At 36.8% G+C, this 26,150-nt stretch overlaps 4 protein-coding genes across 6 annotated transcripts; 2 read left to right on the top strand and 2 right to left on the bottom strand.

Moving 5' to 3' along the window:
• Window positions 1–306: 306 nt before the first annotated feature.
• LOC132063932 (NAD(P)H-quinone oxidoreductase subunit N, chloroplastic) lies at window positions 307–3,216 on the bottom strand. The gene is made up of 5 exons (XM_059456744.1): window positions 2,993–3,216; window positions 1,259–1,623; window positions 1,049–1,165; window positions 874–959; window positions 307–516 (listed from the first exon to the last, which is right to left on the bottom strand). Exons 1-5 carry the CDS (start codon window positions 3,090–3,092, stop codon window positions 468–470), a joined length of 717 nt encoding a protein of 238 aa, XP_059312727.1. The 5' UTR covers window positions 3,093–3,216; the 3' UTR covers window positions 307–467.
• A 739-nt stretch (window positions 3,217–3,955) lies between these two features.
• LOC132063860 (uncharacterized) lies at window positions 3,956–6,012 on the top strand. Its single transcript, XM_059456629.1, has 3 exons — window positions 3,956–4,132; window positions 5,151–5,222; window positions 5,554–6,012. The coding sequence occupies exons 1-3, from the start codon at window positions 3,969–3,971 to the stop codon at window positions 5,618–5,620; spliced, it is 303 nt and encodes a 100-aa protein (XP_059312612.1). The 5' UTR covers window positions 3,956–3,968; the 3' UTR covers window positions 5,621–6,012.
• Window positions 6,013–15,746: 9,734 nt separating this feature from the next.
• On the top strand, window positions 15,747–17,459 carry LOC132063777 (F-box/kelch-repeat protein At3g23880-like). Its single transcript, XM_059456523.1, has 2 exons — window positions 15,747–16,185; window positions 17,216–17,459. Exons 1-2 carry the CDS (start codon window positions 15,813–15,815, stop codon window positions 17,263–17,265), a joined length of 423 nt encoding a protein of 140 aa, XP_059312506.1. The 5' UTR covers window positions 15,747–15,812; the 3' UTR covers window positions 17,266–17,459.
• Window positions 17,460–17,769: 310 nt separating this feature from the next.
• On the bottom strand, window positions 17,770–25,124 carry LOC132063605 (acylamino-acid-releasing enzyme-like). Of its 3 annotated transcripts, XM_059456271.1 has the most exons (18): window positions 24,966–25,122; window positions 23,670–23,831; window positions 22,971–23,277; window positions 22,602–22,823; window positions 22,308–22,520; window positions 22,076–22,144; window positions 21,492–21,630; window positions 20,884–21,035; window positions 20,714–20,796; window positions 20,406–20,527; window positions 20,236–20,314; window positions 19,890–20,067; window positions 19,737–19,797; window positions 19,267–19,389; window positions 18,959–19,156; window positions 18,663–18,731; window positions 18,167–18,243; window positions 17,770–18,016 (listed from the first exon to the last, which is right to left on the bottom strand). In XM_059456271.1, exons 2-18 carry the CDS (start codon window positions 23,818–23,820, stop codon window positions 17,953–17,955), a joined length of 2,307 nt encoding a protein of 768 aa, XP_059312254.1. In that variant the 5' UTR covers window positions 23,821–23,831; window positions 24,966–25,122; the 3' UTR covers window positions 17,770–17,952. The 3 variants fall into 3 exon arrangements, with proteins under 3 accessions (XP_059312254.1, XP_059312322.1, XP_059312398.1); XM_059456339.1 differs by lacking the exon at window positions 19,267–19,389 and having other exon boundaries at window positions 24,966–25,124; XM_059456415.1 differs by lacking the exon at window positions 24,966–25,122 and having other exon boundaries at window positions 22,971–23,273; window positions 23,670–23,802.
• Window positions 25,125–26,150: the final 1,026 nt, after the last annotated feature.

The following is a 26,150-nucleotide window of genomic DNA, read 5'->3' as shown; positions in this document are numbered from 1 at the left end:
CCTTATTTTCATTGTGATGTTGGAAAAGGGTTTGCTCCCTTTGAATTTGTTATTTACACAATGTATTTTTACCTTCAATGAATTTCTTCAAGTTGATAATGTTTCGGAGATTTAAATAATCTCCAGTTTTAGAGAATTCTTAGTTGGTGTTAAGCGACAAATTAATTAGTATGTTTTATGATAAAAGAGGACCGAACAAAGTAGAAAGAGCATAGATGATTCAAATCTCTCAAACATACGAATATAATCAGCACAATTGGAAAGTTAGACTATGGGATAATGCATGATTATATATAAGGCATCATATGAAAACTTTGCTCTAACTTCATATACATTGATGTATGGCATTGAAGCATACAATAATCCACAATTAGAACCTCAAGCAAATGCCTATTTAATAGTGTCACTAAAGCAATGCTTATTTTACAGTGTCAAGTTCCAATATTGTGGACTTATTCCTCCTATGACTAAGATAACCCTGCAATTTCCTTGAGTGGCTTCCACATGAACTTTCTCCTGTGCATGCCATGAATATAATAGAATAGTCATGTAATGGATCAAAATATAAATGTTGAAAGGTTCTCAAAGTTGCACCTCTTAAGTTCAAAAACAAAGGGGTTCAGTATGAACAAGGAAAAATAAAAGATGCTTTCTATATTATAATACTTGTCCTGATTCTTGCATCTAGAGCCTCAGAATTATAATAAAGTATGCAGCATTGACCACAGATGCCTAAGCTGAAGCAAATCCAGGTAGCTTTTGCATACAATGTTGTTTTAAGTTTTAACTACAAATTCAGGATCTCAAAGTTTCCTTTTTCCAAGAGAGTTGGTTGATAAACAGGAGAAAAGAAGATGAAAAGGGAAATCTTACCAGTTACCACACTCTGCAATGACCTTCACATTAGGACGAAGTGTCGGAAGTAAAGCAAGAAATTGCAGCTCTGCCTTTGATAATACCTGAATATTTTATGTCAAAGAGTTAATATCTAAGTCAAAATACTGCTGACAAACTAATAAGACTGTACATTTGAAGGGGTAGATTTAACCTTTGCTTCTATTATCCAAACCACTAATCCTTTGGCATCCGGAGGAAGTAGAGAAAGTCTATAATCAACTTCTGGAGGAAAATACCATCTAGCTATTGGTTGCTTCCCGACATGAGCCTGCAACATTAAATTTGCAAGTGACAATCAATTAGATATATCAGCTTATATTTTTCGAGAATAAGCATATCGTGCACGAATTGCTAAACATACAGGGCAAACAGGGTGGAACTTAGTAAGAGTGGTTTCAGGGTCACCGAGCCCTCGTGCAGAAAGGTCCAAGAAATGATATCCCTGGTACTTAAGACGTGTAAGGTAGCGTCCTTCATAACCCCCTTCATGAGGAGAGTAAATTGCCAAGGCTTTGTGTTCTTCAACATCTGATAACCATTGACCTAAATCAAGTTTAATGAGATCTCCACCAATGAAGTCCTGAAGTTCAATGTTACATCTAACTGCTCCTTTCTTTTGTCTTCCAACTGATCCAAGTCTTTTCGTTCTCATAGCCTTCGATATGCTATTTAATTGTACTTGTTGCTTCTGCAGACCATAAGAATGCAATGCCCCTTGATAGCAGGCTGCATTTGCCATTTTAATTCAAATTTCATGATACACAATGGAAAGAACAAAGGCATCATAATCAACTCTTAAAATTTATTTAATGTGCGAATTGATAACACCATCATTTTATTGCTGCAATCCTGGACAGCACGTGTATAAAGTAGAAAATTGACAAATAAGACAATTTCCATAGAGACTTGATATAATTTATGTTATAGGGAGAACTGAAAGTGTGCTATTATAGGTACCCATGATAAGTCATTTTACAATTGTCAACAATGGCTAGCAACATTGCCAATGCACTGTTTAATATGGCAGAGCATAACAGTTAGCTAATATGGCAGAGCATAACATTTAGCTAATATGGCAGAGCATAACAGTTAGCACTAACATTTTCAGCTTCATAGTCTAATACCAGGACGAGTCTGGTTCTGATTATCCATGTGAAACATAAATATTGGGAATAAATGTGAGTTGAAGCTGAATCTCTACACAACAAAAATATATATTTGCTAGATAAAGTCCAAAAGCAATTAATTAAAGTGTATACTTTCATCCAGGGGTATGTCGTCGTTGTTTTTGTCGTACACTTTCATCCCTGACCAGCTTAAAAATTGTTAGTAAAATGAAGGGTATCTCAATAGGAAGTGTCTCTCACGGATTAGGAAGAGCTCTATTTTTCACTTTATTAGAAATTATCCTTTAGTAAATTTGTAAAGAGCTAGAAAAAGAATGGGCTTATGCAGTGAGAAATGGGTCTGAAGGCAAACAGAGGTGGATTTGCATCTCTGCGTGCAGCCGTGCAAGATATATGTGAGGCCTAATCCAATTCTGATTTGCAAAAATTAATTTTGTTCTTTTGAGCTGACCAGAAAAAGGCAAAATTCATACTTACCAAACTATGTCCTACATTCCTTTGAGATTAAATGCACCTTACCTCCGGATACTGACCATTATTTCAGAATTATTACCATTGCACTGTTATGACTTATAGGACTTTAGTCAGTGTAACCTTCTGAATATCTCACCTATATGTACCCAGTCAGATTCTTTCCTCTGAGAAATATACCACTACTAAATTACTCTCTGCTGCTTCTTCTCTAGTTGATACTAGAATAGCTTGTTGAATCTTATGGGTGAAATATCTTTAAGGATAGTGTCATCAACAACAACACGCCTCAAGCTAAAAGAAGATACCTGTGATTATAACTCAACAGTTTTTACAACAATATTTACATTTAATAAGCTTGAATCCGCCCATTAAATTATCAAGTCTTGATCCTTTCATTTCTTCATTCATCACCCTAATTTCAAGATAGTGTAACAACATATATCAACAAAGCATATATCTTCACACACAAACACAGAGGGATATTGAGAAATGACCTGAAGAGGAGCATGGTTGTGACTGTTGGCCAGTGCTTGTTATCAAGAACCTCTTGCTGGTGGTGGTGCTAGGGCAGGCATAGGAGAGAGTGGTTGCCATGTTGCGTATTTTGGTGGTAGTAGCTATAGCAGCAGCAACTGTGGACGAACCATGGGAACAAGGCTATCTTTTTTTCCTGAACAACTGGACAGAGATAGCTACTTTGTTCCTTGCCACTCGATAAATGGGTGATAAAGCTTGCATTAAATCTGGAAATTATTATGAAAAGAATAAACGAAAATTCTACACTTCCATTTTACCAGCAGGGTAAGTTTTAAGAATATTTAATTTTTTAAGAAAAGAAATTTCTTTTTTGGAAAAGTCACTAAGCATTTTTATATTCTTTTTTTAATATTAGAAAGGGTCAAAATGCCACTGAACTATTCAAAATATGAAAACATTTCGAAATATCTTAAACTATAAAAATGGCCAGGTTATCGGCTTATCGATAGTTTGTTCATTTATCATCGTCGTTACCAAAATGGCTCATCTATGCCATCGCCATTACTAAAATGACTCATTCATGTCATTTTTCATTAACACCGATTTTACAATACCACATATGACACGTGACCTTCAAATAGAGGTCCACGTCATTTAATTAAACCAACACAATTTTAAATGTCAAATTAATGAAAAATGGCAGGAATGAGCCATTTTATAACGGTGATGGTATAAATGAACTAAATTATTGACAAGTAATATAAATAAGTCATTTTTAATAATTCCATAGTATATTTGAGCCTTTTTCATTTATCAATTGTTAATAGGAACTACACGTGCGCGTGCACAAAACCTAGTTAACGAAACTATTGTGTTACGCACTACTCTTTAGAACGAAAACAGTGTTATTGGAACCGTAATAACTGGAGTACATTCAAAGCCCCTTTTATAAAAGAAAATGTAAAAGCTAGTATAAGTCTTTCTGTAACCCAAATGGAATCCGAAGGAAATGAAGCAAAACGGTGCAAACCCACAAAGCCTGCTCAATTTCCTTCCATTTCAAGTCAAGATACTGTCTTGCCAATGCCTAACCTTCCTGCAGAACTCATCACTGAAATCTTGTTAAAGCTTCCTGTGAAATCCCTCTTGAAATTCAGGTCTGTTTCTAAATCTTGGCTTGAATTAATCTCTACCCCTCATTTTGTGAAGACCCATCTCTTGTTATCTGCTAGTGACAAGGACTACACCCACCATGGACTTATGTTTAAGTTTGCTAGTACATCTGACCAAGGTGTCAAGGATTGTTCTCTTAGCGCTTTACTTAACCATCCTATAACTGAGGCATTTGACTTGGATTATCCTGGTAAAAATCCCAAAGATTATCCTTGGCTTGTAGGTTCTATCAATGGATTGATTTGTCTTTCCATCAGAATAGATGACGGATTATATGACTTGTTTCTATGGAATCCTTCAATTAGAAAGTATAAGAAACTGCCTAATTGTAGACTTAATCTAAGCCGCCATCGTTACTTTTTGGAGGAACCTGGTGGTTGCAAATTTGGTTTTGCATATGATGAATTCCAAGATGATTACAAGGTAGTGGGTATTTTTCCTATTCACAATCACAGATACATACGTCTGTGTCGTGTTGAGGTCCAGATATATAGTCTAAAGAGTAATTCTTGGAGACGTATTAGCGACTTTCAGGGTAGAGAATTTTTTAATGTTCCGGGCAAGCTTGTGAATGGAAAACTTCATTGGTTTGAAAAGGGATGGAACATCAATTCTATTGATTTGGGTAATGAGAAATGGACAGAGATAGAAAAGCCGGGCAATTTTAAAGAGTATGGTCATTTTTTTCTAGGAGTGCTTGGAAGTGATCTGTCTGTGTTGTGTAATTACACGTGGTGTCATGCAGATGTCTGGGTTATGAAGGAGTATGGAGTAAAAGAATCTTGGACAAAGATGTTTATCAGGTCTCCTGATGACTTTAGGTCACATATATCTCTACCCATTTTAGTATCAAACGAAGGTGACATTTTGGTTGAAATTGGATCACGTTTGGCGAAATATAATCCAAAGGATGAGTCAATCAAATATCTAGATGTTACTAATTTTGCTCCATATATTGAGGCAGAAATCTACGTTAAGAGCCTAGTTTGTCCCTTTTTACAGAATGGACCACGAATGCAATTACTACAGAGGTTCAAATAACTCAGATGAAGACAACCATGTGACTAATATCCTGTAAGATCACATTCTATGCATTTTTCTTAAGTGCTGTTAAATTCTGTTTCCGTATTGCTTATGAATCTTGCTAGTCATTTTCCTTTTTTGCACTATTTTCAAGAAACAATAATCTTTTGCTAGAGAAGTTATTTTGTTGTATTACTTGGTGTAATGTGGCACTGGACATAGTTTCTCTTCTTGACCAGTTATTTAAGAGGGATGTTGTGCCCATAGATAGAGTTTGAATAGAGCAACGGAGGCGTGGAAATTTTGTTGAATGCACCAATGACGTCTAGGTGTAGCCCTTATGGTTATTTTTTTATCCATTTCTCTGACTATTCTTCTTTAGGTCAAAGCTTGATAGGGAAAAGGTTGGATGTGATAAGTTACCCGGTACGTGTGCTAGTGGGAGGTAGCAAGTATTTGGTAGAATAGTTGAGATGCGCAAGTTGACTGAGGCACCACCATTATCCACAAAAAGGGAAAAAGGAGGAAATGAAGGAATTATTTAACGAAGTTTAAGGTCTGAGATAGTATCCAATTTTGGTGTTTTCTCCTTGCTGCTAATAGCTGACAACTTATTTTCTTCTGGACTACTTGGTGTTTTCTTGCTTCTAATAGCTACTTTGTCCCAATTTATGTAGCATACTTTCTTTTTTGGTCTATACCAAAAAAAATGTAATACTTCTTTATTTTAAGACAATTTAACTTTAAGCTTCTTATTTTACACTTAAAATGATGATTTATAGCCACACAAATATCTGTTACTTATTTTAGATCACAAGTTTCAAAAGTCTAATTATACTTCGGAAAAGGGTCAAAAATATCCCTGAACTATCAGAAATGGATCACATATACCCTTTGTTTGCATTTGGTGTCAAATATACCTTGACCACTAATACCCTTAAGAGGGCCATTTTGATGCGGTTCCACGTGGAAAAAAATTATCCACGTGGATGGCCACGTCAGCCTCTCTTCCTTTTCCTCTTTAGTTCAGGGGTATTTTTGACCCTTTTTTTGTAGTTTTTAATTTTTTTTTTTAGATTTTCTACCACCATACCCCTAGGTGTAGCTTTTTTTTTCTTGAAGTTTTTAATTTTTTTCTAGATTTTCTCTGACCCACCTTCACACCCACCCTAGGTCAAAAATTTTAAATATGAAGACTGAAATAGAAAATTCGGGAGGGGGAGGGGGTGGGGGTGGGTGTAGAGAATCAAAAAAGAAAATTTTTCAAAACTTTTTTTTGAAGGGGATGGTAGGGTGTCATTCGTGGGGGGGTGGGGTGGGCGGTAGTTGGGGTGGTGGGGTGAAAAAATAAAAACTTTTTTATTCTACTTCATATTTAATTTATCTTTTATAAAAAAATTATAAAAATTGAAAGTTTGCGTGGTTAAAAATTAAAATTTTTGGAGGGGGTGGTGGCGGGTGGGAGGGGGGATCATGGGGTGGGTGTTGTAAAAATCCAAAAAAAGTAACTTTTAAAACTTTTTTTAAGATTTTTTTTTGGGGGGGGGGGGGGTGTGGAGGGGTGGGTATGTGGTGGTGTAGAAAATCCGAAAAAATTAAAAACTTCAAAAAAAAAAAAAAAAAAAGTTTTTTGTGGGGGGGGTGGGGTGTGGAGGGGGTGGGGGTATGTGGTGGTGTAAAAAATTCAGAAAAAAAATTTAAAACTACAAAAAAAATAAAATGGGGGGTGGGGGGTTTGGAGGGGGGATATGTGGTGGTGTAGAAAATCTAGAAAAAAAATTTAAAACTACAAAAAAAAGGGGTCAAAAATACCCCTGAACTAAAGAGGCAGAGGGAGAGAGACTGACATGGCTGTCCACGTGGATAATTTTTTCCACATAAATGGTCAGCCGTTAAGTGGAGGAGTATTAGTGGCCTCCTTTGGTAACGGCGAGAGTATATTTGATACCAAATGCAAATAGAGGGTATAAGTGATCCAATCTTGATAGTTCAGGGGTATTTTTGACCCTTTTCCGATTATACTTTGTCCATTTTACACCACATAAATTGGGCCTGAGAGAGTAACTTGGAGAACGATCTTCTTATTCTTTTACTTATTTGATCTACTAAGGCTGAACTGTCTTTCTTTCCCTTTAGCAGTAATAATGATGAAAAGAAGTATGCATTGCAATGGGTAAACAGTTTAGGATGCTAGTTTTGCTGCTATGAGCATGAAAGTTGGGTTGGGGGTACAAAAGAACTTTGGAATATAGGAGAAGCTGATTTTAGGGATGACCTTTGTTTAAGAGGGCTCTGTCTATTCTAAAGTAAAACAAAGTGTGTTATCTGTGTTATTTCGAACAAGAATTTTTGATGAAGTGTTATTTTGAACAAGAATTGTTTCCATTATAGCAACTCTTTTATGTGCTGAATAGACCCTCAAGTTGTATCTATCGTTGACCTTTTCCTCAAATTGTATCTATCATTTGACCTCAAATACTTTTATGTTCAGAATAGACCTTCTGAAGGACCTAACTGTTTGTGTAGAGGTTCAGCAAGTTCAGGAGCGCAAGTTCAAACATTTTTACTATGGGTATGACTAAAAAGTAATTGAACAAGAGTCGAGAACTTAGAAGACGGGTTGAGTATGAACCGCATACTAATGAAGTGTTTATCTCTTTTCAGAGCATCAAACAAAGATAACAGGGATATTTAGGGGCTGCGTGAGAGGAGAAAACAAACACTTTGCTGGTTTTATGCCACAGAAACTTTACTGTTTTTATATGCAGACAGACACTTGGTTTTCTTCTCCTTTTGTTGATTGTCTCCAATTTATTAAGTATTGGTACTTACCATTCTCTAGTAGGCAGCTTTCGAAATGGAGGACACTTGTTTCTTGTTTGCTTTCATAAAAATTGTTTGGACTTTAAAATGGTAAGCCTAATTAATTCTGAGTCTTTGACTTATTTCCTTTGCCAGATTAAAATGCTTCTCACTGAAAGTGACCTTAGTTTAAGCTAATGTAGTGACCTAATTGAAATCTGCAGACTCAAATATACAATTGCAGCAGTTCAATCGAAGTTGCGTGCAGTGTTTTGAGTGCATAAACCCAAATTATCATTTTTTTTTAAATGGAAAGATTCTTTTGATAAAAGAACTGAGCCAAGTATCACAATTTTGCAATTTGTTCTGATTAAAAAGCATTCTTACATATGGTGGGGTTTACACGGACCCATACAACAACAACATAGCCAGTGTATTTACACAGGTGGAGTGTGGAGAGGGTAGAGTGTACGCAGACCTTACCCCTACCTCGTGGAGATGGAGAGATTTTTTCCGAAAGATCCTTAGTTCAAGTAACATAGAACAAAACAGTTTGAAACATAAAATATTTAATTAAACAAGGCATATCAAATAATAGAGAAAGCATGATATAGCATTCAGAGCAAAATAGTGCGATAACCGAAGCACAAGAGACAACATGCAGTAACATAAATTAAGAACAAGAAACTACGAGAATAATGGTAATGTTATCTACCCACCAAACCTATTCCGCAGGGGAGTGGGACAACGCTCAACTACCTTCTACCCTAATATGTGATCTCCATATCATCCGATCTAAGGTCATGTCCTCGGTAAGCTGAAGTTGAGTCATATCTTGTCTAATCACTTTTCCTCAATACTTCTTCGGCTACGTCTACCCTTCTTTAAACCCACCACTTCCAACCTTTCATACCTCTTCACCGGTGATCCGCGCATCTCCTCTTCACATTCTTGAACTATTCTAGTCTCGTTTCCTTCATCTTGTCCACAATAGAGGCCAGTCTCGCTTTGTCCCGGATATCTTTATTCTTAATCTTATCTCTCTTGGTATGGTTTACACTAACCCATATTAGTATAAACGGTAATCTTTGCGTGTACCCTTGTATCAATGAGTATATAATTTTAAAAATTACAAAATACTCCCTCCGGATAAAAAAGAGTGTTCACTTAGCCTTTTTTCTTGAGTCAAAAGGAGTGTCCACTTATCTAATCAAGAAAGAATTAATCTTATTTTTTCAGATTTGCCCCTATTAAGTTTATGTGATCAAATTCTAATACCTATTTAATTAGGGACAATTTAGTCAAATTACCTATTTTGTTCTAGGAGTTAGTATTTTCTTAAAGGATGTGCAAATGGCTAAGTAGACACTCTTTTTTATCCTGAGGGAGTATTACTTTTAAACAATGGATTTAAGTTGCTAAAAAAAAGTACAAGTTTTTGAAAAAAATTGAATGTTGAATCCTACTTGGCCAGCTCAATAAAGAATATAGTTTGCCCACGGAAGTCTACGGATGCCTTCTTGTGGTTTTTGACTTTGTCTTCCATTATTGAAGTTATCCGATTTTATTTTTTATTTTTTATATATATATTTTTTTTATAAAGCAAAATATTCTTCGTAATGCAACAATTGGGGCTTTTGAAAACAAGGAGAAACATTGCCGGGTCCGGAACCAAAATGCCCAAAGAAAAAATAGTTTCGATCAAAATGCCCCCAACAAAAAAATGTTACAAAAACACGCTAGCGCATGAAATTACGGCATACAAAGAGTTAACGGAGACGGCTCAGATTCGCTATAGCGCATAATTTCTTTCTATAGTCTCGTTATTTTTTTTTTTCCTCGCTCTTTGTTAACCCTTCTTTCGTTACACTTTTTAACGTACTTTGACCATAGATTAATCATGCTTTGGGACCCCAAAACTTCAATATTTTATATAGAACCCTACTTATTTTTGTGCGATTAATTAGGTAGGATCAACACATCAAGGATACACAAAAGTTCGGATGACCGTTTTAGAGGTTGAAAAGTCTTTCAATGCCATTTTCGTTCAAGGCTCGGTGACATTAGCTTGAAGTTCTTTACGAATCTTGCTAAACTTGTTCATTAATAATTAATCAAAAGTTAGTCAAAATGGCGAGCGTTCGCTCATGCAAAAAAAAAAAAAAAACTTAATTAAATTGCATCATTCATAACCTTGAGTAGATGAAAATACTTAACACACTAATTCATTAATAAGAAACCCATGATATATCAAAAATACAATCACAACATTCTTGAGTAGATGAAAATACTTAACATACTAATTAATACCTAAAAGCATAACGATATATTAAACTTAAAACTAAAATCACAACATTCTTAATCATCATCAGAGTGCAAGTCCTCAATATCGTCCTCGGAAAAATATTGGCGGTTTCTTAAGACACATCTTTTTCTAAGTGATTAGTTCTCTACCCATTGATGATGCTTGTTCTTCGCCTAACTTTAGAGTGTAAAATCTACATCGTCTTGCCGGCATTCTCGTTGTTTTCTTTTCTAATCCTTTGCGCGGCAAGCTCGCAAGTTCTCGCACCTACTTGAGGTGGTTAAGTAGTACCTCGTTGGTATTGGAGCGTTGAGATTTTTCAAGTCACGAACAAGACGTTCGATTCGGCAAGCCGACGTGACCATTCTAGGCGTAAACCGCAATAATATTCCCGCGATCGAATATTTCACACGTGCAAATCATCATTACGCTCAATAAGAAGGTGGAGATTTAGCTCATCTAGTTTGAAATCACTAGTATCGCTCGAAAAAGCTATGATTTGAACTCTCATCGTCATCGCTATTTGGTTCTTTTGGAAGGAGTAAAGACCAAGCCGAGTTTCTACTACTCTCGACATTGAATATGGTGTAGTCTAATAACAAAGAAAGGGCTACTTATATAGTTGCAAACCCCCAAGTACCCCCCGGGGAGGGGTCTTTATGACCCTACCTATTTACCTTATTGTAAAAAAAATGTTAATCTTCATCGGACATTTCATAGTCCGAATCCCACTTGGATCTAAATCTTGTGCTACCATATGTACCATATTCTACCCTATGGTAACGTATTTGCATCCGATTGTTCTCTTCGCGAAAACGATTAAGAGCCAAATTAAACTCGCGGAGTTCCGCAAGGCATTGACATAGCACGTTTTTTTGCGTTTAAGCCCTGCGGCGACGCTAACTTGTGCTCCAGTTGTCTGTTTCAGCCTCCTAACACGCCAATCCCACTCCTCCGTCATTTTATTATTGTATTCTCGATTGAATCTATCGTTAGGGTTATTTGAGTAATGAAAATCATCATCATCTAGTTCCCCGTGTCCTACCCATTGCTTCAAATATGTTTGCTTTGGAGTGAATGATATAACACGGCTAATATCTCTAAATTGGTCAAAAAATGACATAGTAGCTCAATTTTGTGTGAAATGTTGTGTGGTTGGTAACAACTATTCGTCAAATTACGTTATATAAAGTTTGATTCGAATCATGACGTTTTTCTATTTGACAGCTTGAGGTGACAATGGAGCAGCTGTATAGCGCGGTAAAAATAATGCGTTATGTATAACGCAGTAAATTACATCGCGTTATATTGATAACGCATTATTTAGTAAATTATATGCATTATAACGCAAGATTTTTCGCGCTATATCTTTAAATGTAGTATAACGCAAAATAATGCGTTATATCTCTCCACACTTATTTTGATTAGACGTAACACCGTAATTGCATACACGCGTTGGTTCTATATTGGTTATAAATACCGAGTTCGTATAACGCAAAAAAAGCAAAAAATTCAAAGTTTCATCTAGTTTTGCGTTTTGTATTCCTCCTAAATTATTCAAAGTATAAACGTATGTTCCAAGAATTAAAGTTTCTTTATTTCGGGATGACAAATTATATTCGAGGAAAATAATTTGCGCTACGATTCTTCCCCAAAATACCATGTTAAGTTTCCACTTGACTTAAAATTCTCAAAACTACTCCAAGCCTTGTATAATAGACTACAAATTAGTAGAAGTGATTTTGATCTAAATATAATTGAAAAATATCCAACGTCATTTACGCCGCAAGGTGTAACTAGTTATGGTCAGTGGTACATTCAAGATGATGAATCGTTGATGATTTTTTGAAGCGCCTTATGATTATAGGAAATGTATAACTTTAAACGTCCTTGAAATGTATATAGAGAAGGTCCCAATTAATCGATTTGAATTCATGGCTAGGGCTCCTCGGGAAGCCCGAAATAGACCTCGTTCGGAAGCCCCGTCTATAATTCAGCGAAGTTACTCAAGCGAACCTACTTATCAACACAATTACCTCGACATGAGTACCTATCAAAGCATTTTGACTAGCCAAATGCCTCTGGATAGTTTAAGTCAGCAATTTGACGGGTAGTGGTAAATATTCATTTTTTACATCATTATTATTATTATTATTATGTGTAATGACACTTGAATGCTACTAATGATGTTGATTATACTATTTAGGGGTTATACACACGATATGGATCATATTGACGGTCTCCTCAATCGGGATGGATGAATCGAGTTGGAACATCCTCGGCCTTATCCAACAACTCAAAGCGATGGTCCTTCCTCAAGTTTCGGTGCGCATTGATTACTATCGGTACGTCTATTTTTTTTAACATCAATAGTGTTATTTGATGTGTAGTAGTTAAAACACCCTAATTTCTTGTGTGGGAGAATATGGTGGTTGCACCAAATTATAGGCAAAGGCGTGCTATGGATGGTCCAGATTATCCGAATTATATAGTGACATCACCCAGCGATAGTGAGGAAATACCTAATGCGGAGGAAAGTGACGATGAGATTGAGGTTGGAACTAATCGTCAACATCAAATAGAACTTTGCAAGACATGATGAATAGTCCGACACACGAGGAGGAGCGAATTCACAAGAATAACTCGGTTCGTTGCCAAACCAATTTCAACGACGAAGAGTCGACCCCGATTCAGTGGCATTCCGATGAGATCCCATATCTTGATCATCTTCAAGATCGCCCAGATGCCTTTGTCTTTACTAGGGATGATGATCATATTCGGCAAAATTTGTGGAAAGAGCCAGTGGATCTAGTAAAACAAAAGGCTCATATTGAAAAAGGGATGATTTTCGGCTTGAAAAAAACATTGCAAAGGTTTGTTAAGATTTATTGCATCCAGGGGATGAGGGAGTTGAAAGTTGACGATTCCACACGAAAACTTTGGCGATTGGTGCCGCAAGCGAAAGTATCAAGGCTATGAATGGATGCTCCGTGGTAAGGAAGCTGTCAAAAGATGTGGACTATTTCAAAGTTCTACCACAAAGCACACTTGTGATATGGGTGACCTCCCGGATGATCATTGCAATCTAGATACTAATTTGATTGCGCGTGTATTAGTTGGCGACATTAGAGAAAACCCAAGGTATCCCCTTCGCCTAAGTTTCTTTTATTTTTTGTATTAATATAATGTTCCTCGTTGTTATATCTTTGATATTTCCAATTTTTCGGTTCTCTATTAAAGGCGTATTAGAGCCTCTTGAAAGTATATAACAAAGCGTCACTAGGAGGAAGGCGTATCTTGGGCGAAGGCGTGCACATGAAATAGTCTTCGGCAATTGGGAGGGCTCTTTCAAGACGTTGCCGAGATACATGGCGGCTCTACAACACTTCAATCATGATACTGTTGTTGAATGGAAGCTCAAATCGAAGCCTGGTGTGCCCGATAATATTTTTGATTTTGTATTTTAGGCCTTCAAACCATGCATTGATGGGTTTGCTCATTGTCGGCCTGTAATATCAATAGATGGAACACATGTGTACGGGAAGTATGACATAAAGCTGCTAATAGCAATTGGAATGGATGCAAATGGAGCTATATTCCCTCTAGCTTTTGCAATTGCAGCTAATGAGAGCATTAGTACGTGGGGTATGTTTTTGGACTACTTAAGGCAACACGTTATTAAGGATCGCATGGGAATATGTGTGATATCGAGACGAGGTAAATTTGGCATATTGCACAATATGTTCAATTTGCGGGGTGGCAACCACCCTTTGCCTACCATCGTTATTGTTTAAGGCATTTGAAGGCAAACTTCCAAAAGGCATATCGAATCCCAAACTTTGCAATTGGATGTGGGCGGGCAACGAAAGCATCAAGAGAAGAAGTTTAACACTGCAAATGGACATTATTAGGCGGGCGAATGAGGAAGCCTTCCCTTTGGTTAAATGCAATTGATAAAGACAAATGGACATTACACCGGGATGAAGGTAGACGATGGGGTATGCTAACAACAACAAACTGTCATTCAATGGCTTGTTAAAATACGCACGGACTACCCGTCACCGCAAATAGTGAGAATGACATTTAAGCGAGGTTGTGGAGTGGTTCGTCGATGAGATCAAAAGAGGCCAAAGCACGTACGCAGAAGGTCTAAGATGGATGCCAAAACCGTTAAAACTATTCGAGTACCACAAATATAAGGCTCGAAACATGATCGGATGGAGTACGAACCCCGAGCGCATATTTGAACTCACAACAAGTGTGCACCAAGGTAAAGGAGGTAACGTTCACACAATTTGTGAGATTCTAAGAACATGCACATGCGGCAAGTGGCAATCATATCACGTACCATGTTCTCACGCCTTCAAGTGTTTTATCACAATAGGAAAGAACGCCTCTTCTTACATGGCCGAGGAATATACGGTTGAAAATTATGCAAAAACGTATCTTTGGAAGGTTCTACCCATTTGGTAGGTGCTGGAAGGTTCTACCCACTTGGTAGTGAGAGTTATTGGCCACCAGATCCATTTTTAATGGTTGCAAATAAAGCATTTATCCGTAAATTCGAAAGAATGCATACTCGTGTATTCGTAATGAAATGGATGTTCCACCGGGAGATACACTCGAAAATGCTCATTTTGCAATTATGTTGGTCATGATAAGCGCAAGTGTCCCTTACGGCATGGTGGTCAAACTACATCTCGCGGTGGAAGTACCTCTCGGGGTGGAGGAAACTTTAGTGGTGGAAGTACCTCTGTGGTGGTGGCACGTCTCGCGGTGGTGGCGGAAGATCAACTCAAGGGCATTAATTGATGAATGTTTTTTAAGTTTTTTTCTTACTTTGATGATTGCATTTTTAATATATCATGGGTTTCTTATTAATGAATTAGTGTGTTAAGTATTTTCATCTACTCAAGGTTATGAATGATGCAATTTAATTAAGTTTTTTTTTTTTTTAATATATCATTATGCGTGAACGCGCCATTTTGACTAACTTTTGATTAATTATTAATTAACAAGTTTAAGTATTCGTAAAGAACTTCAAGCTAATGTCACCGAGCCTTGAACGAAAATGGCGTTCGAGCACTTTTCAACCTCTAAAACGGTCATCCGAACTTTTGTGTATCCTTGATGTGTTGATCCTACCTAATTAATCGCACAAAAATAAGTAGGGTTCTATATAAAATATTGAAGTTTCGGGGTCCCGAAGCATGATTAATTTATGGTCAAAGTACGTTAAAAAGTGTAACGAAAGAAGAGTTAATCAAAGAAGCGGGAAAAAAAAAAAAACAACGACATAGCGCGAAAATTCTTGCGCTATAGCAGTTAACGGAGCCGTCTCCGTTAACTCTTTAGCGCAGTAATTTACTGCGCTAAAGGTGTTTTTGTAACATTTTTTTTTGTTGGGGTATTTTGATCGAAACTGTTTTTTTTTGGGGCATTTTGGTTCCGGACTCAACATTGCCCGGTATAATAAGTCTTCTCCACAGCAAAAGTCCAACTTCAAGCGTTCCAATTCCTTTCTGCAACCCAAAATGGAATCTGAAGGCGTTTCACACCCAAAAAGGGGCAAACCCACAAATCCTGTTTATTTTCCATCCATTTTAAGCAAAGATTCAGTCTTGTCAATGCCAAACCTTCCTGCAGAACTCATCACTGAAATCTTGTTAAACCTTCCTGTGAAATCCCTCTTGAAATTCAGGTCTGTTTCTAAATCTTGGCTTGAATTAATCTCTAGCAATGAATTTGTGAAGACCCATCTCTTATTATCAGCTAGCAACAAGAACTACACCCACCATGGACTTATGTTTAAGGTTGCTAGTACATCTGTCCAAGGTGTCAAGGACTGTTCTCTCAGCTGTTTACTTTACGATTCTATAGCTGAGGCATATGACTTGGATTATCCAGGTAAAAATCCCGATGATTATCATCGGCTTGTCGGTTCTATCAATGGATTGATTTGTCTTGCCATCAGTGTAGATGGCGGATTAGATGTCTTGTTTCTATGGAATCCATCAATTAGAAAGTACAAGAGACTGCCCAGTTACGCCTGTCGTTACTATTTGGAAGACCTGGTCGTTTCAAATTTGGTTTCGCATAGGATGAGTTCCAAGATGATTACAAGGTAGTGGGTATTTTCCCTATTCACAGACACGTACGTCTGAGGTGTGTTGAGGTCAAGGTATATAGTCTAAAGAGTAATTCTTGAAGACATATTAGCGACTTTCAGGGTAGGGAATTTTTTAATGTTCCGGGCAAGCTTGTGAACGGAAAACTTCATTGGTTTGAAAAGGGCTGGGAAATCGATTCTATTGATTTGGGTAATGAGAAATGGACAGAGATACAAAAGCCCTGCAATTTTAAAGAGTATCGTCATCTTTATCTAGGAGTGCTTGGAAGTGATCTTTCTGTGTTGTGCAATTACACACAGAGTCATGCTGATGTCTGAATTACGAAGGAGTATGGAGTAAAAGAATCTTGGACAAAGATGTTTACAATCAGGACTCCTGATGACGTTAGGTCACATACATATCTATCCATTTTAGTGTCAAACGAAGGTGACATTTTGCTTGAAATTGGATCACGTTTGGCGAAATATAATCCAAAGGATGACTCAATTAAATATCTAGATGTTACTAATTATGTTCCATGTATTGAGGCAGAAATCTACGTTAAGAGCCTAGTTTGTCCCTTTTTACAGAATGGACCTCGAATGCAATAACAACGGAGGTTCAAATAACTCGGATGAAGACAATCGTGTGACTAATAACCTGTAAATTGGGATGGAGAAAGTAGTTATTTGGCTAAACCCTCAAATTGAATCTATCATTTGACCTTTTCCTAAAATTCTTATACATTTTAGACAGGATACTTGAATTTGTATTTTGAGACAGGATACTTGAGTCGGTTTGTCTGAATGACTGAACTCTTTGTGTAGTGGCTCAACAGCAAGTTCAGGAGCACAAGTCCAACAGTTATCCCCTATAAGTATGACTAGAAAGCAATTCAACAACAGTCAGACAAGAGAACTTAGAAGACGGGTTGAGTATGCATCGCTGATTAATGAAGTGTTTTATCTCTTTCCAGAGCATAAAACAGAGATAACTGGGGTATGTATGGGACTGCCAAAAAGGAAAAACATAGAAACATTGCTGGTTTTATGTAAAGACAGACACTTGGTTTTCTCCTCCAATGTTGATTGTCTCTAATTCATTACGTAGGCAGCTTGGGGTGGAGGACACTTATTTCTCATTAGCTTTCATAGAGCAAACATTCTTGTTGAAGAAAGCACTTCGTTCAAGCTATATAGATTATTACAAGCATTCTTTATTAAGTTTCTTTTTCCATCACAAACCAAAAACGGGTGCGACATCATTTGAGCAAACACATATTTTCAAGCTATGTTGATCGAACTCTCTAAAAATGATGTCACACCCGTGTCGGATCCTCAAAGAATGCACTACTTTTGGACCCGAAACTCACTTGGCGACATTTTGAAGAGTCCGACAGTATAGTATTTCAAGTGCTATATAGATTATTACAAGCATTTCAGTAGTATGATCAATGATCAATTCGAGTCATTTTATGACCTTCATTTCCTTGGAAGACCAGGTTTCAACATAACCATGAATCTCTTAACATTCTTGTTGCAAAAACACCGATTTATCTGGCAATCTATGAGCAGTACTTCTTAAACCACACTCCAATGTTAAGAAAGCTTTCAAAGTCCGTTCTTGGTCTGCCAAGTAAGTAAATGCATGGTATTAGATCTCACTATGTAGTCATAATGTGAAATTTAGTCACTTCACGGCAAGTGGAGAACTGTTATTGATCCTGTCGGGTTGGGGGGAAAAACTAGTTTTCAAATTAGGGGAAGGAACACAATTACCTGTCGAGTTCGTGTATGTCATCAGGAAACGTCATCACCTTAACTTCTACCCCTTTCTCCTGCAATGCTCGTGCATACTGCACAGATATAGAAGAATAAAAAAATGTTTACAAGATGAAATGTTTATATCAATCATCGAACCAGTCAAGACATACTAAGGTTTCTCCAGAATGAAAGAGAGAGCTGTAGCATTTTACGAAGGTTTCATGCTTGTCTGATTACTTAACTTCATTGTCACAAGATGATCAAATGAGCTGAATGATTGTCCCATGAGAGTCCCAATTAATAGCAGAATGCATTCTTTCATGTTAAACTCAGAGAGAAAATTGGAGAACTCAAGCGATAGAGAATAGCTGCTTGGATTAAGAGCAGTGAAATGTTTGAGTGCAGCCAAGGAAGCGATTGAATTTGGTGTCAGTTTTCCATTGTTAGTCTGATTTTACGCGCACGAGGGATTAAAAAAAAATAATAATAAAAAAAATAGGAAAGTACATACTTGTAATCCATCAGTAATGGGCACGCGAAGATCCTTGGAACCTAAAAGCATGAGTGTGGGAGCTTGGACCTGCAGGATTACCACCATATGAGTGTAGGAGCATCAATAAAACTATCTAGTCCTGTGTAAGTTCCAGTAATTTAAGCACCAGCAAAAAGTATGCCAAGAAGAAATTAACTGCAATTTTTTCTTCATCCCATTTCCAGTTTCTTTTTGTTTGAAGTAAGTAGATGAAAAATGATAACTATAATCTAGTAGCCGTATTCAACAATAACAGCAATACAGCTGATGAAGACCTTGGATACATGTGAAATTGGGGACTTCTTGTAGAATACAGCAAGGTGTTCAGCTGAAGGTGCTGCTGTAAAGTTTGATTTTGCTTCACTTCCAAATGCCTCAAAATAGCACCAATCAGGTATATCAGTTGTACCAACCATTAGAGCAAGGTTGCATACTGGGTTCCTAGCAGCTGCAGCAGCAAACTTTTCTGGTGCCTGCATGAGGTGCATCAGTAAGAATAGAATAATGGACTTTTCCTATCACCTAATAGACGAAGTATCAGAACGGATTTCTAATGGCCATGCACAAATATTTAGTAACCAACCTGGCCTATCAAGTGTGTTGTCAAAAATCCACCATGGGATATGCCAACAGAAGCAATTTTGGACGGATTTGCAAATCCCATCCCAATGACATGGTCTATGGCAGCAAGTACATCACTAACATCCTGTGGATGTTCAACAATGGAAAGAAATTTTTAAAAGAAATGTCCTCATTATGGATGAAATATGATTTCAGAGAATAGAAAGTGGCTCCGTTAATTAAGCATGGGACTTCCATAATGGAGGTCTCAGTTTCAAAACCCTTTGCCTATGACAGCAGGGGATTTGCCTTCTGGGATGAGCGCGTCACACGGGGCTTGCCTAGTGCGGGTTATCTCTCCTGTGTGGTTTGTGGGCTATTGCACAGGAGCGGGGTTTATCCTATGCGTACCCAAAGGGTAGCGGCTGCAGGTTCCTTGTCATAAAAAAGAATAGAAATTGACTCTCATAGAGAAGGTTGGACAAAAAGCACCTGCGAACCCGCCCTCCTTGGAAGAGATTGCACTGCTTCCTCACCAAATCCCAAGGAACCTCTGGAAAGACCTCATATAAGAGATTGGTTTTGTAATATGATCAAGATAATGCTTTATTTCTGAGATGAGTGGTTATGGTACTCTTAATTTACCTGTAACTTACAATAAGCAAGCTAAATCCAAGCGAGCAAAGGAAAGCTGAAGACTTTGAGAAGCTTGACAATGAAACACAGTGAGGACCCCCATGAAGGACTACAATCAGTGGGTCACATGCATCATGCTTCTTTGATTTGGAGGATGCAAAAATAGCTTCATAAGGTTTGCTTGCACCTAACATGAATCATATTTAGGCACTAAATTGGAAGCAGAGAAAAACAAAAAGTTGAGCTGAGAATAAATATTACATCTGTTGAACTCATCTATAATATCTCGGTTTATACACATTTAAAAAAGAAAAGGCAAGGCCACGATGCAAATTTATTCTGATTTAGCTCGTACCTCTTGTGAGATCCTCAGAGACATTTCTTACAGGGATCGGCATTATATAAAATTCCTTGGATGACAACAAAGACCTCACCTTTGAAGAATCACAGGAAAAAATTAGGAAAAGGCTTGTCTTATTAGTTGAAGTCCAGCCAAAATTTAAGCAATACGGACATTATATTCACCTTTTCAGAGCATTTGGTTATGGGGCTTGAGATATCTAGCCAATTCCAGCTGGTGTTATCGGAGGCATTCCCGACAAGACAACCATACTTGATTTCAGGAACATCAACTGGACTGCTACATACTTCAAAGAAAAAAACAGCATCAGAAGACTCTTCTTGGCTTTTGATTAGGCAATAAATTTCAAGATCAAACATAAGATTTCAGGTGTCAACCGTGATTCTTTTTTGACAAGTTAAAATGCCAGCTTACATGGAGTAACATGGTCGGCAAAGAGGTTGTACATTAAAAAGTCAACATTAACTCTTACTTGCAATTATATTGTCACCATCCAGAGTAAGGACATCCCATGAAAACTCTGATGTGCTAGGGCTGATTCGTGATACATCTCCTCTGAAAGTAAACGAGCATGTGGTTGAACACATAAGAAGATGTATAACATTTGAGTACAATGGAGACAGAATGTCTTCCCTGCTTTACCTCAAGACATCCACGGTTAGTATAACTAGGGTGCTGCCCCAGGCAGATGATAAAATCATAGTGCGTCCATCAGAAAGCCACGGGGTACTAAGAATATTTGAACAATATAGCCCAGGGAAGCCTCCATCTTCAGCACACATCACAACAGGAACCTACAGAGGTCATTGAACATAACAGTAAATTAATATAATCAGCAACTCAGAAAATGGAAAGGTGAAATCATTATACCATCCATGTGTTCAATTTAACAAGAAGGACAGTGACCACAAGAACTAATAAATTATAATCTCTATCCAACTAAGACTAAGTGGAAAATAGCATCAACATACATAACCCAAAAAAAAAAAAGGTGCAGAAGAAATTATACATCTTAACCATGGTAAAGCAACTTTAAAACATATGAACATTAAAGCCAGTGTCATGCATCCTAGAAGTTTAAAGAGATAGTAATCACCAAGACAAGTAGATTCATGATTCTCGCAATCCATCCTTGAGAAACTTTATTAGTTTACTCAAGAGTACTACTTTTAATAAAAATAGGAGTTGTAAGTGACTGATTCTTTTACAACCACTCATATAAGTTTGTGAGCAAAGCAGAAAAATAATACCAAATCAACAATTTTATTATGCGGAAGTGGCTCTGCATCAAAGGACCAATCAATTCTATGAAGTGACTCTGTTCCATTATGTGCTCCAGAATCTACAGCACTTTTTGAAGATAAAAACACCAAGAATTTTCCATCTGGACTGGGAATTGAGAAAAACAAGAATGGTTGTTAGATTTTGTGTTATAGTTTGAAAAAAGTTATCTACACCACCGAGTGTTGAAGTATGAAAGAAATTTAGTTAAGAGTTTATAAGATTTTGCCACTAAGCTAAGCAGCCATATCACCTTTTTATCTATTAAAGGAAAGTCAAAAAAGGGCAGCCCTGTGCACAAAGCTTCCCTTGTTAGTAGGGTCCGGGAAGGGCACACCCCAAGAGGTGTGATGTAGACAGACCACACCAAGAAAAGTAAGCGAGGCAAATAAAATCCATGAGCCTCTCAAGTCTCAAAGTGAACTTCTGAATTGTTTTCTTTTTCTTTGTTACCCATTTGTCATTTCCCATTTTAAGGTTACTCTTCCAATTTGCTTTGTTCTTTTGTTGGGAGGAGTTGTTGAGAGCCAATAATTCTAACAAGAAGACATACCTAAAACGAGGGAAGTATGCACTACTTATGCTCTCTGTCAGCATAACTGCCGATAGGTTTGCATCCGTCCTGATGATAAAAGAATCAAATAGCAAGAATATCAAAGAGAATATATCAATAAATACTTAGTCGGTTCAGTGGCAATAAAGAAGTATAATGTAAGCATGCTGTCAAAATCTTTGAAAAAGGAAAGGCTTCTTCAGAGAAAGCAACTTCAGAGAAAGCAACCTACCCAGATAGACGTGGTTCTGATCTAAAACTAGGAGCTCTAACAGCATAAAGAGAACAAGGCCTATTAGTGCAGTATTTGATACCAAGCTTTCTCATCCCTGATGGCCACCCAACAAAAACTAGATATTGTAGTGAGCCCTTCACCGGTGGAGCCCAGATAACTTGTCCAACACTCACTGACTTCTCTATGCCATCTAGAGCGCGTACCTCTCCGCTGCAGAAAGTTGTAGCTTGCACATCACGTTTAAATGATAAAGGTTACAGGATTAGTTAAGCAGATATCAGCTACATTAACCTATTAATGTTGATGACAAAAGGCTTCGGTAGCCTTTTCCCAGCATATGCTTCGCCCCAGCCCTCTTCCCAATCTCCTTGTCCTTTCCAGCTATTGCAGTCTTTATCTAGACAATCCCCTTTTTCGTAGCCAAAACATGTAAATGTAGGTTTTGCACAAACAGGATCCTCAGCAACATAAGCAATCAAAGTCTCATCAGAATTCCAGGAAATTCCCTCGAACCTGAGACCAGGCAATGATAGAAATAGCAACTAATTAATGACTTAATAATATTACCAAATTGTAGCATTAAACTGGTTACTGGTTACATCAGGTTGAAGCATGATAAGAAAATGAAAATAGTGCTTTTTGGATAGTGAATTAAATTACCATCCATCGGAATATACAGATCCGTGGATAGACGAAGGAACATGAAACTCCCTTTCCATCTGAGATGAACTCCAAATCTCAAAGCGAGTAGGAGAACCATTTTCAGCATTTCGAACTACAACAAGCTTTGAGCCTGATGGAGAGGGAACCATCAAAGATGCTGTATCCATCTCAATAGGGAAAGCAGCCCAATGAAATTGTACAGAATCATCTTTTTCTTTAGAAATGTGACTAAATGATGCATATCTCCTCTTCTTGTTCTCCAGTAAGTTAGGTTGGTTAATTGAGAACATAACCTGTGAGCTTCCTAACGCCACAAAACAATCGAAAGAACATTACTAGTCATCTTTTGGCTCTCACAAATCATGATATGCATAACAAACAGGAATTAGTGACGGTCAAATTCTGTAGCTAAACAACAAAATCCATCACTACTCCTATTTGAAGACAGATCATCAAAAAAAATCTGTTAGCTACGAGCAATTTAACAACGGATTATCAAAAAACTATGTTAGCTACGAGCAATTTAGCGACGGATTAGCAAAAAAATTTGTTAGCGACGAACAATTTAACAATTCGCAACAAATAGGCAAAAAATTCGTAGCTAATTCCTTTTTGTAGGGGACAGAAAAGAAGTGCTATGACAAAATATCTATATTTATCCCTCGGAAGATCCAGAGAGGGTCAACGTAGCAATACCAATGTTAGATTTCAAAGTCCATGCCTTCTCAATTGTGGGGATTTCAATAAATTCTTTGAGTAATGTAGACTGAGAAAAGTACTCTTCCTCTGAAACTGCATCTAATTCAACGGGAGTATCTTTTAAAGGGCTTGCTCCAGAATTTTCCATCTGCAAGAAAACTGAAATAGTTTTCCATTGTGATTAGGCACAATTAAACTAACAAGAACTATAACAAAGTACAATAATTTGCTTGAGAGAACTACAAGAGATAGATATCCATTATCAGCTGTATTTGTCTATTGTTTACCAACTTATCTTGCCCTCAAAAAGAGATAGTGATGAGCATGCTTGAAGACATGAAATTCTGACAAAAATCTCATGCCACTATTTTCGAGCAATATCATGGAAATGGAACATGAATAGGTGATCTAACTAAACGTTTTGAATGTTATACTGATAAGTAACAAAAACGAAGAGAGAACTAAGATCATTTTTATTCTTTGTAGATTGTACTTCCAAATTTTCTGAAGATTGTGTAAGATCAGATAAACCTGTCTTCAAACTTGAGAGACAACCTTTTGCATTGAAACAAATCTAACTAGAGATAAGCATAACCCTCATAGATGAAGAAACAAAAACAAAGTTGTAAAGCATCAATTCGATGCAACTTTGCAGTTGGAATTAGGTTAACCTTATGAGTTAATATTCTCAAATTGATGTTAAATCTTCTCCCATTCATTAAATGCGACAACAGGGCTCCCTAATACATACTCCCTCTGTCCTAATTTATGTGTCATAGTTCGAATTTCGAGAGTCAAATTTCTTCATTTTGACTGTGAATTCGGACATAAAATCTTTAAAAAAAAATTAAATAAATTTTACATATTTGTAAATTACGTAAAAGTACTATAATAACAATTTAAAAGACATGAAAAATAACACAGTAAAAGAAAAACTCGTTTGATTCTCAAAAGTCGAACACTGCCACATAAATTGGGACAGATGGGGTAACAATTTAGCAGATAAAAACTGGAAAAGTTGAAAACAATTCTATCACTCCTCTCTTCAATCTTGATTCCTACGGTACACAAAGAAAAAGAATCAATTCTTCAACCTTGTTTCTTTAGTAGCACTCAGTTTATACTGAACATAAAAATTGCAAACAGAAACTAAAGCAAGATCATTCAAAGATGGTCGAGAAAAACTCAATTATAAAGACATACAATACAATTCAGTATATATGATATTCACACTCACACATGTAGCTAAAGATAAACCAAGAAAGCTTACATAGTGAGGGAAATAGGGTCTACCTGATAATAGCTTAAGGAGAATTGTGAGTATAAAAATGGAGAAAAGGAGAGGGAGTAGCAGCAGAAGTGATCAGTTTTTTTCAGTTTAATATCCCACTTGCTAAGAGCATCTATAAGTGATTTTTCTTGAGCAAAAGGCAAAAATGGTCCCTTGTCTTTCAGGTAGGCTCAAAATAGTCCCTTAAGCATGCATTGAACAGGTTGTTGCTTTAAGTTAATTCTTTTGGTCTTCTTTAAATATTTACTGAACTCTGTTTTTTGAGTTTTGATGACGGAAACTATGAAAGAAAAAAGAGAAAATTAGCGGGAATTCTCATCTAGAGTTTTTATTTGAAAGAGGGCCATATTTACCACTATACTATCAAAACTAAGTTATATTTACCCTCTTTTATACTTTTCACCATCCAACACTCTTGCCGTCATCTAATTAACCACATTTACTCCCCATCCGTTAAATCTCATATCCCCACTTAAAAATACATAAGTGCATCTGTTTTTTGAATTAAACAACACTGACCCAAAGGCAATTTAAAACCCACAAGACGAATAAAACCCTTCCATCTGAAATGCACACGCATAAAGATTAGTTAATGAAGAAAATATGTTATTTAAAAACAAAAACAATGTTATTGGACTTTTAAGTAAAACTATAGTGAGAGTTCAAACTCTATCTTAGCCCCTTTCTAATGTAATAATTTTGTATAATAAAAAAAGACAAAAGTAAAGACAACCCCAAAATAAGGGCATTACTGCGGATTGACCATTAGTTAATGAAGAAAATATATTATTTAAAAATAAAAACAATGTTATTAGACTTTTAAGTAAAACTATAGTGAGAGTTCAAACTCTATCTTAGCCCCTTTCTAATGTACTAATTTTGTATAATAAAAAATAAAAGCCAGATTAAAACTTTTTTTTTTTTTTTTGCGCGGATTGCCCTTCAAATGGACTGGTCTTTAATTTTTGTCCTTGCTACTTATTTAATGAAAATATTCAATGAAAATATTTTATCTTCGGACCTTTGCCTCACCCGGCATAAATTTTATAGGAATTAAGTTATTTGGCATAAGTTATGTAGTATTTTTCATATTATGTTCAGTGTTGAAAGTTTTTCCTCGTCCGACATAATTTGTGTAGATGTTATGATACATATGCCGAAGTTAAACGTAAACTATACTGAGCGAA

This window comes from Lycium ferocissimum, chromosome 1, assembly GCF_029784015.1.
Source record: "Lycium ferocissimum isolate CSIRO_LF1 chromosome 1, AGI_CSIRO_Lferr_CH_V1, whole genome shotgun sequence".
Taxonomy (NCBI): domain Eukaryota; kingdom Viridiplantae; phylum Streptophyta; class Magnoliopsida; order Solanales; family Solanaceae; genus Lycium; species Lycium ferocissimum.
Note: the sequence above shows the minus strand (reverse complement) of the source record. Positions and strands in the feature narration are given on the sequence as shown.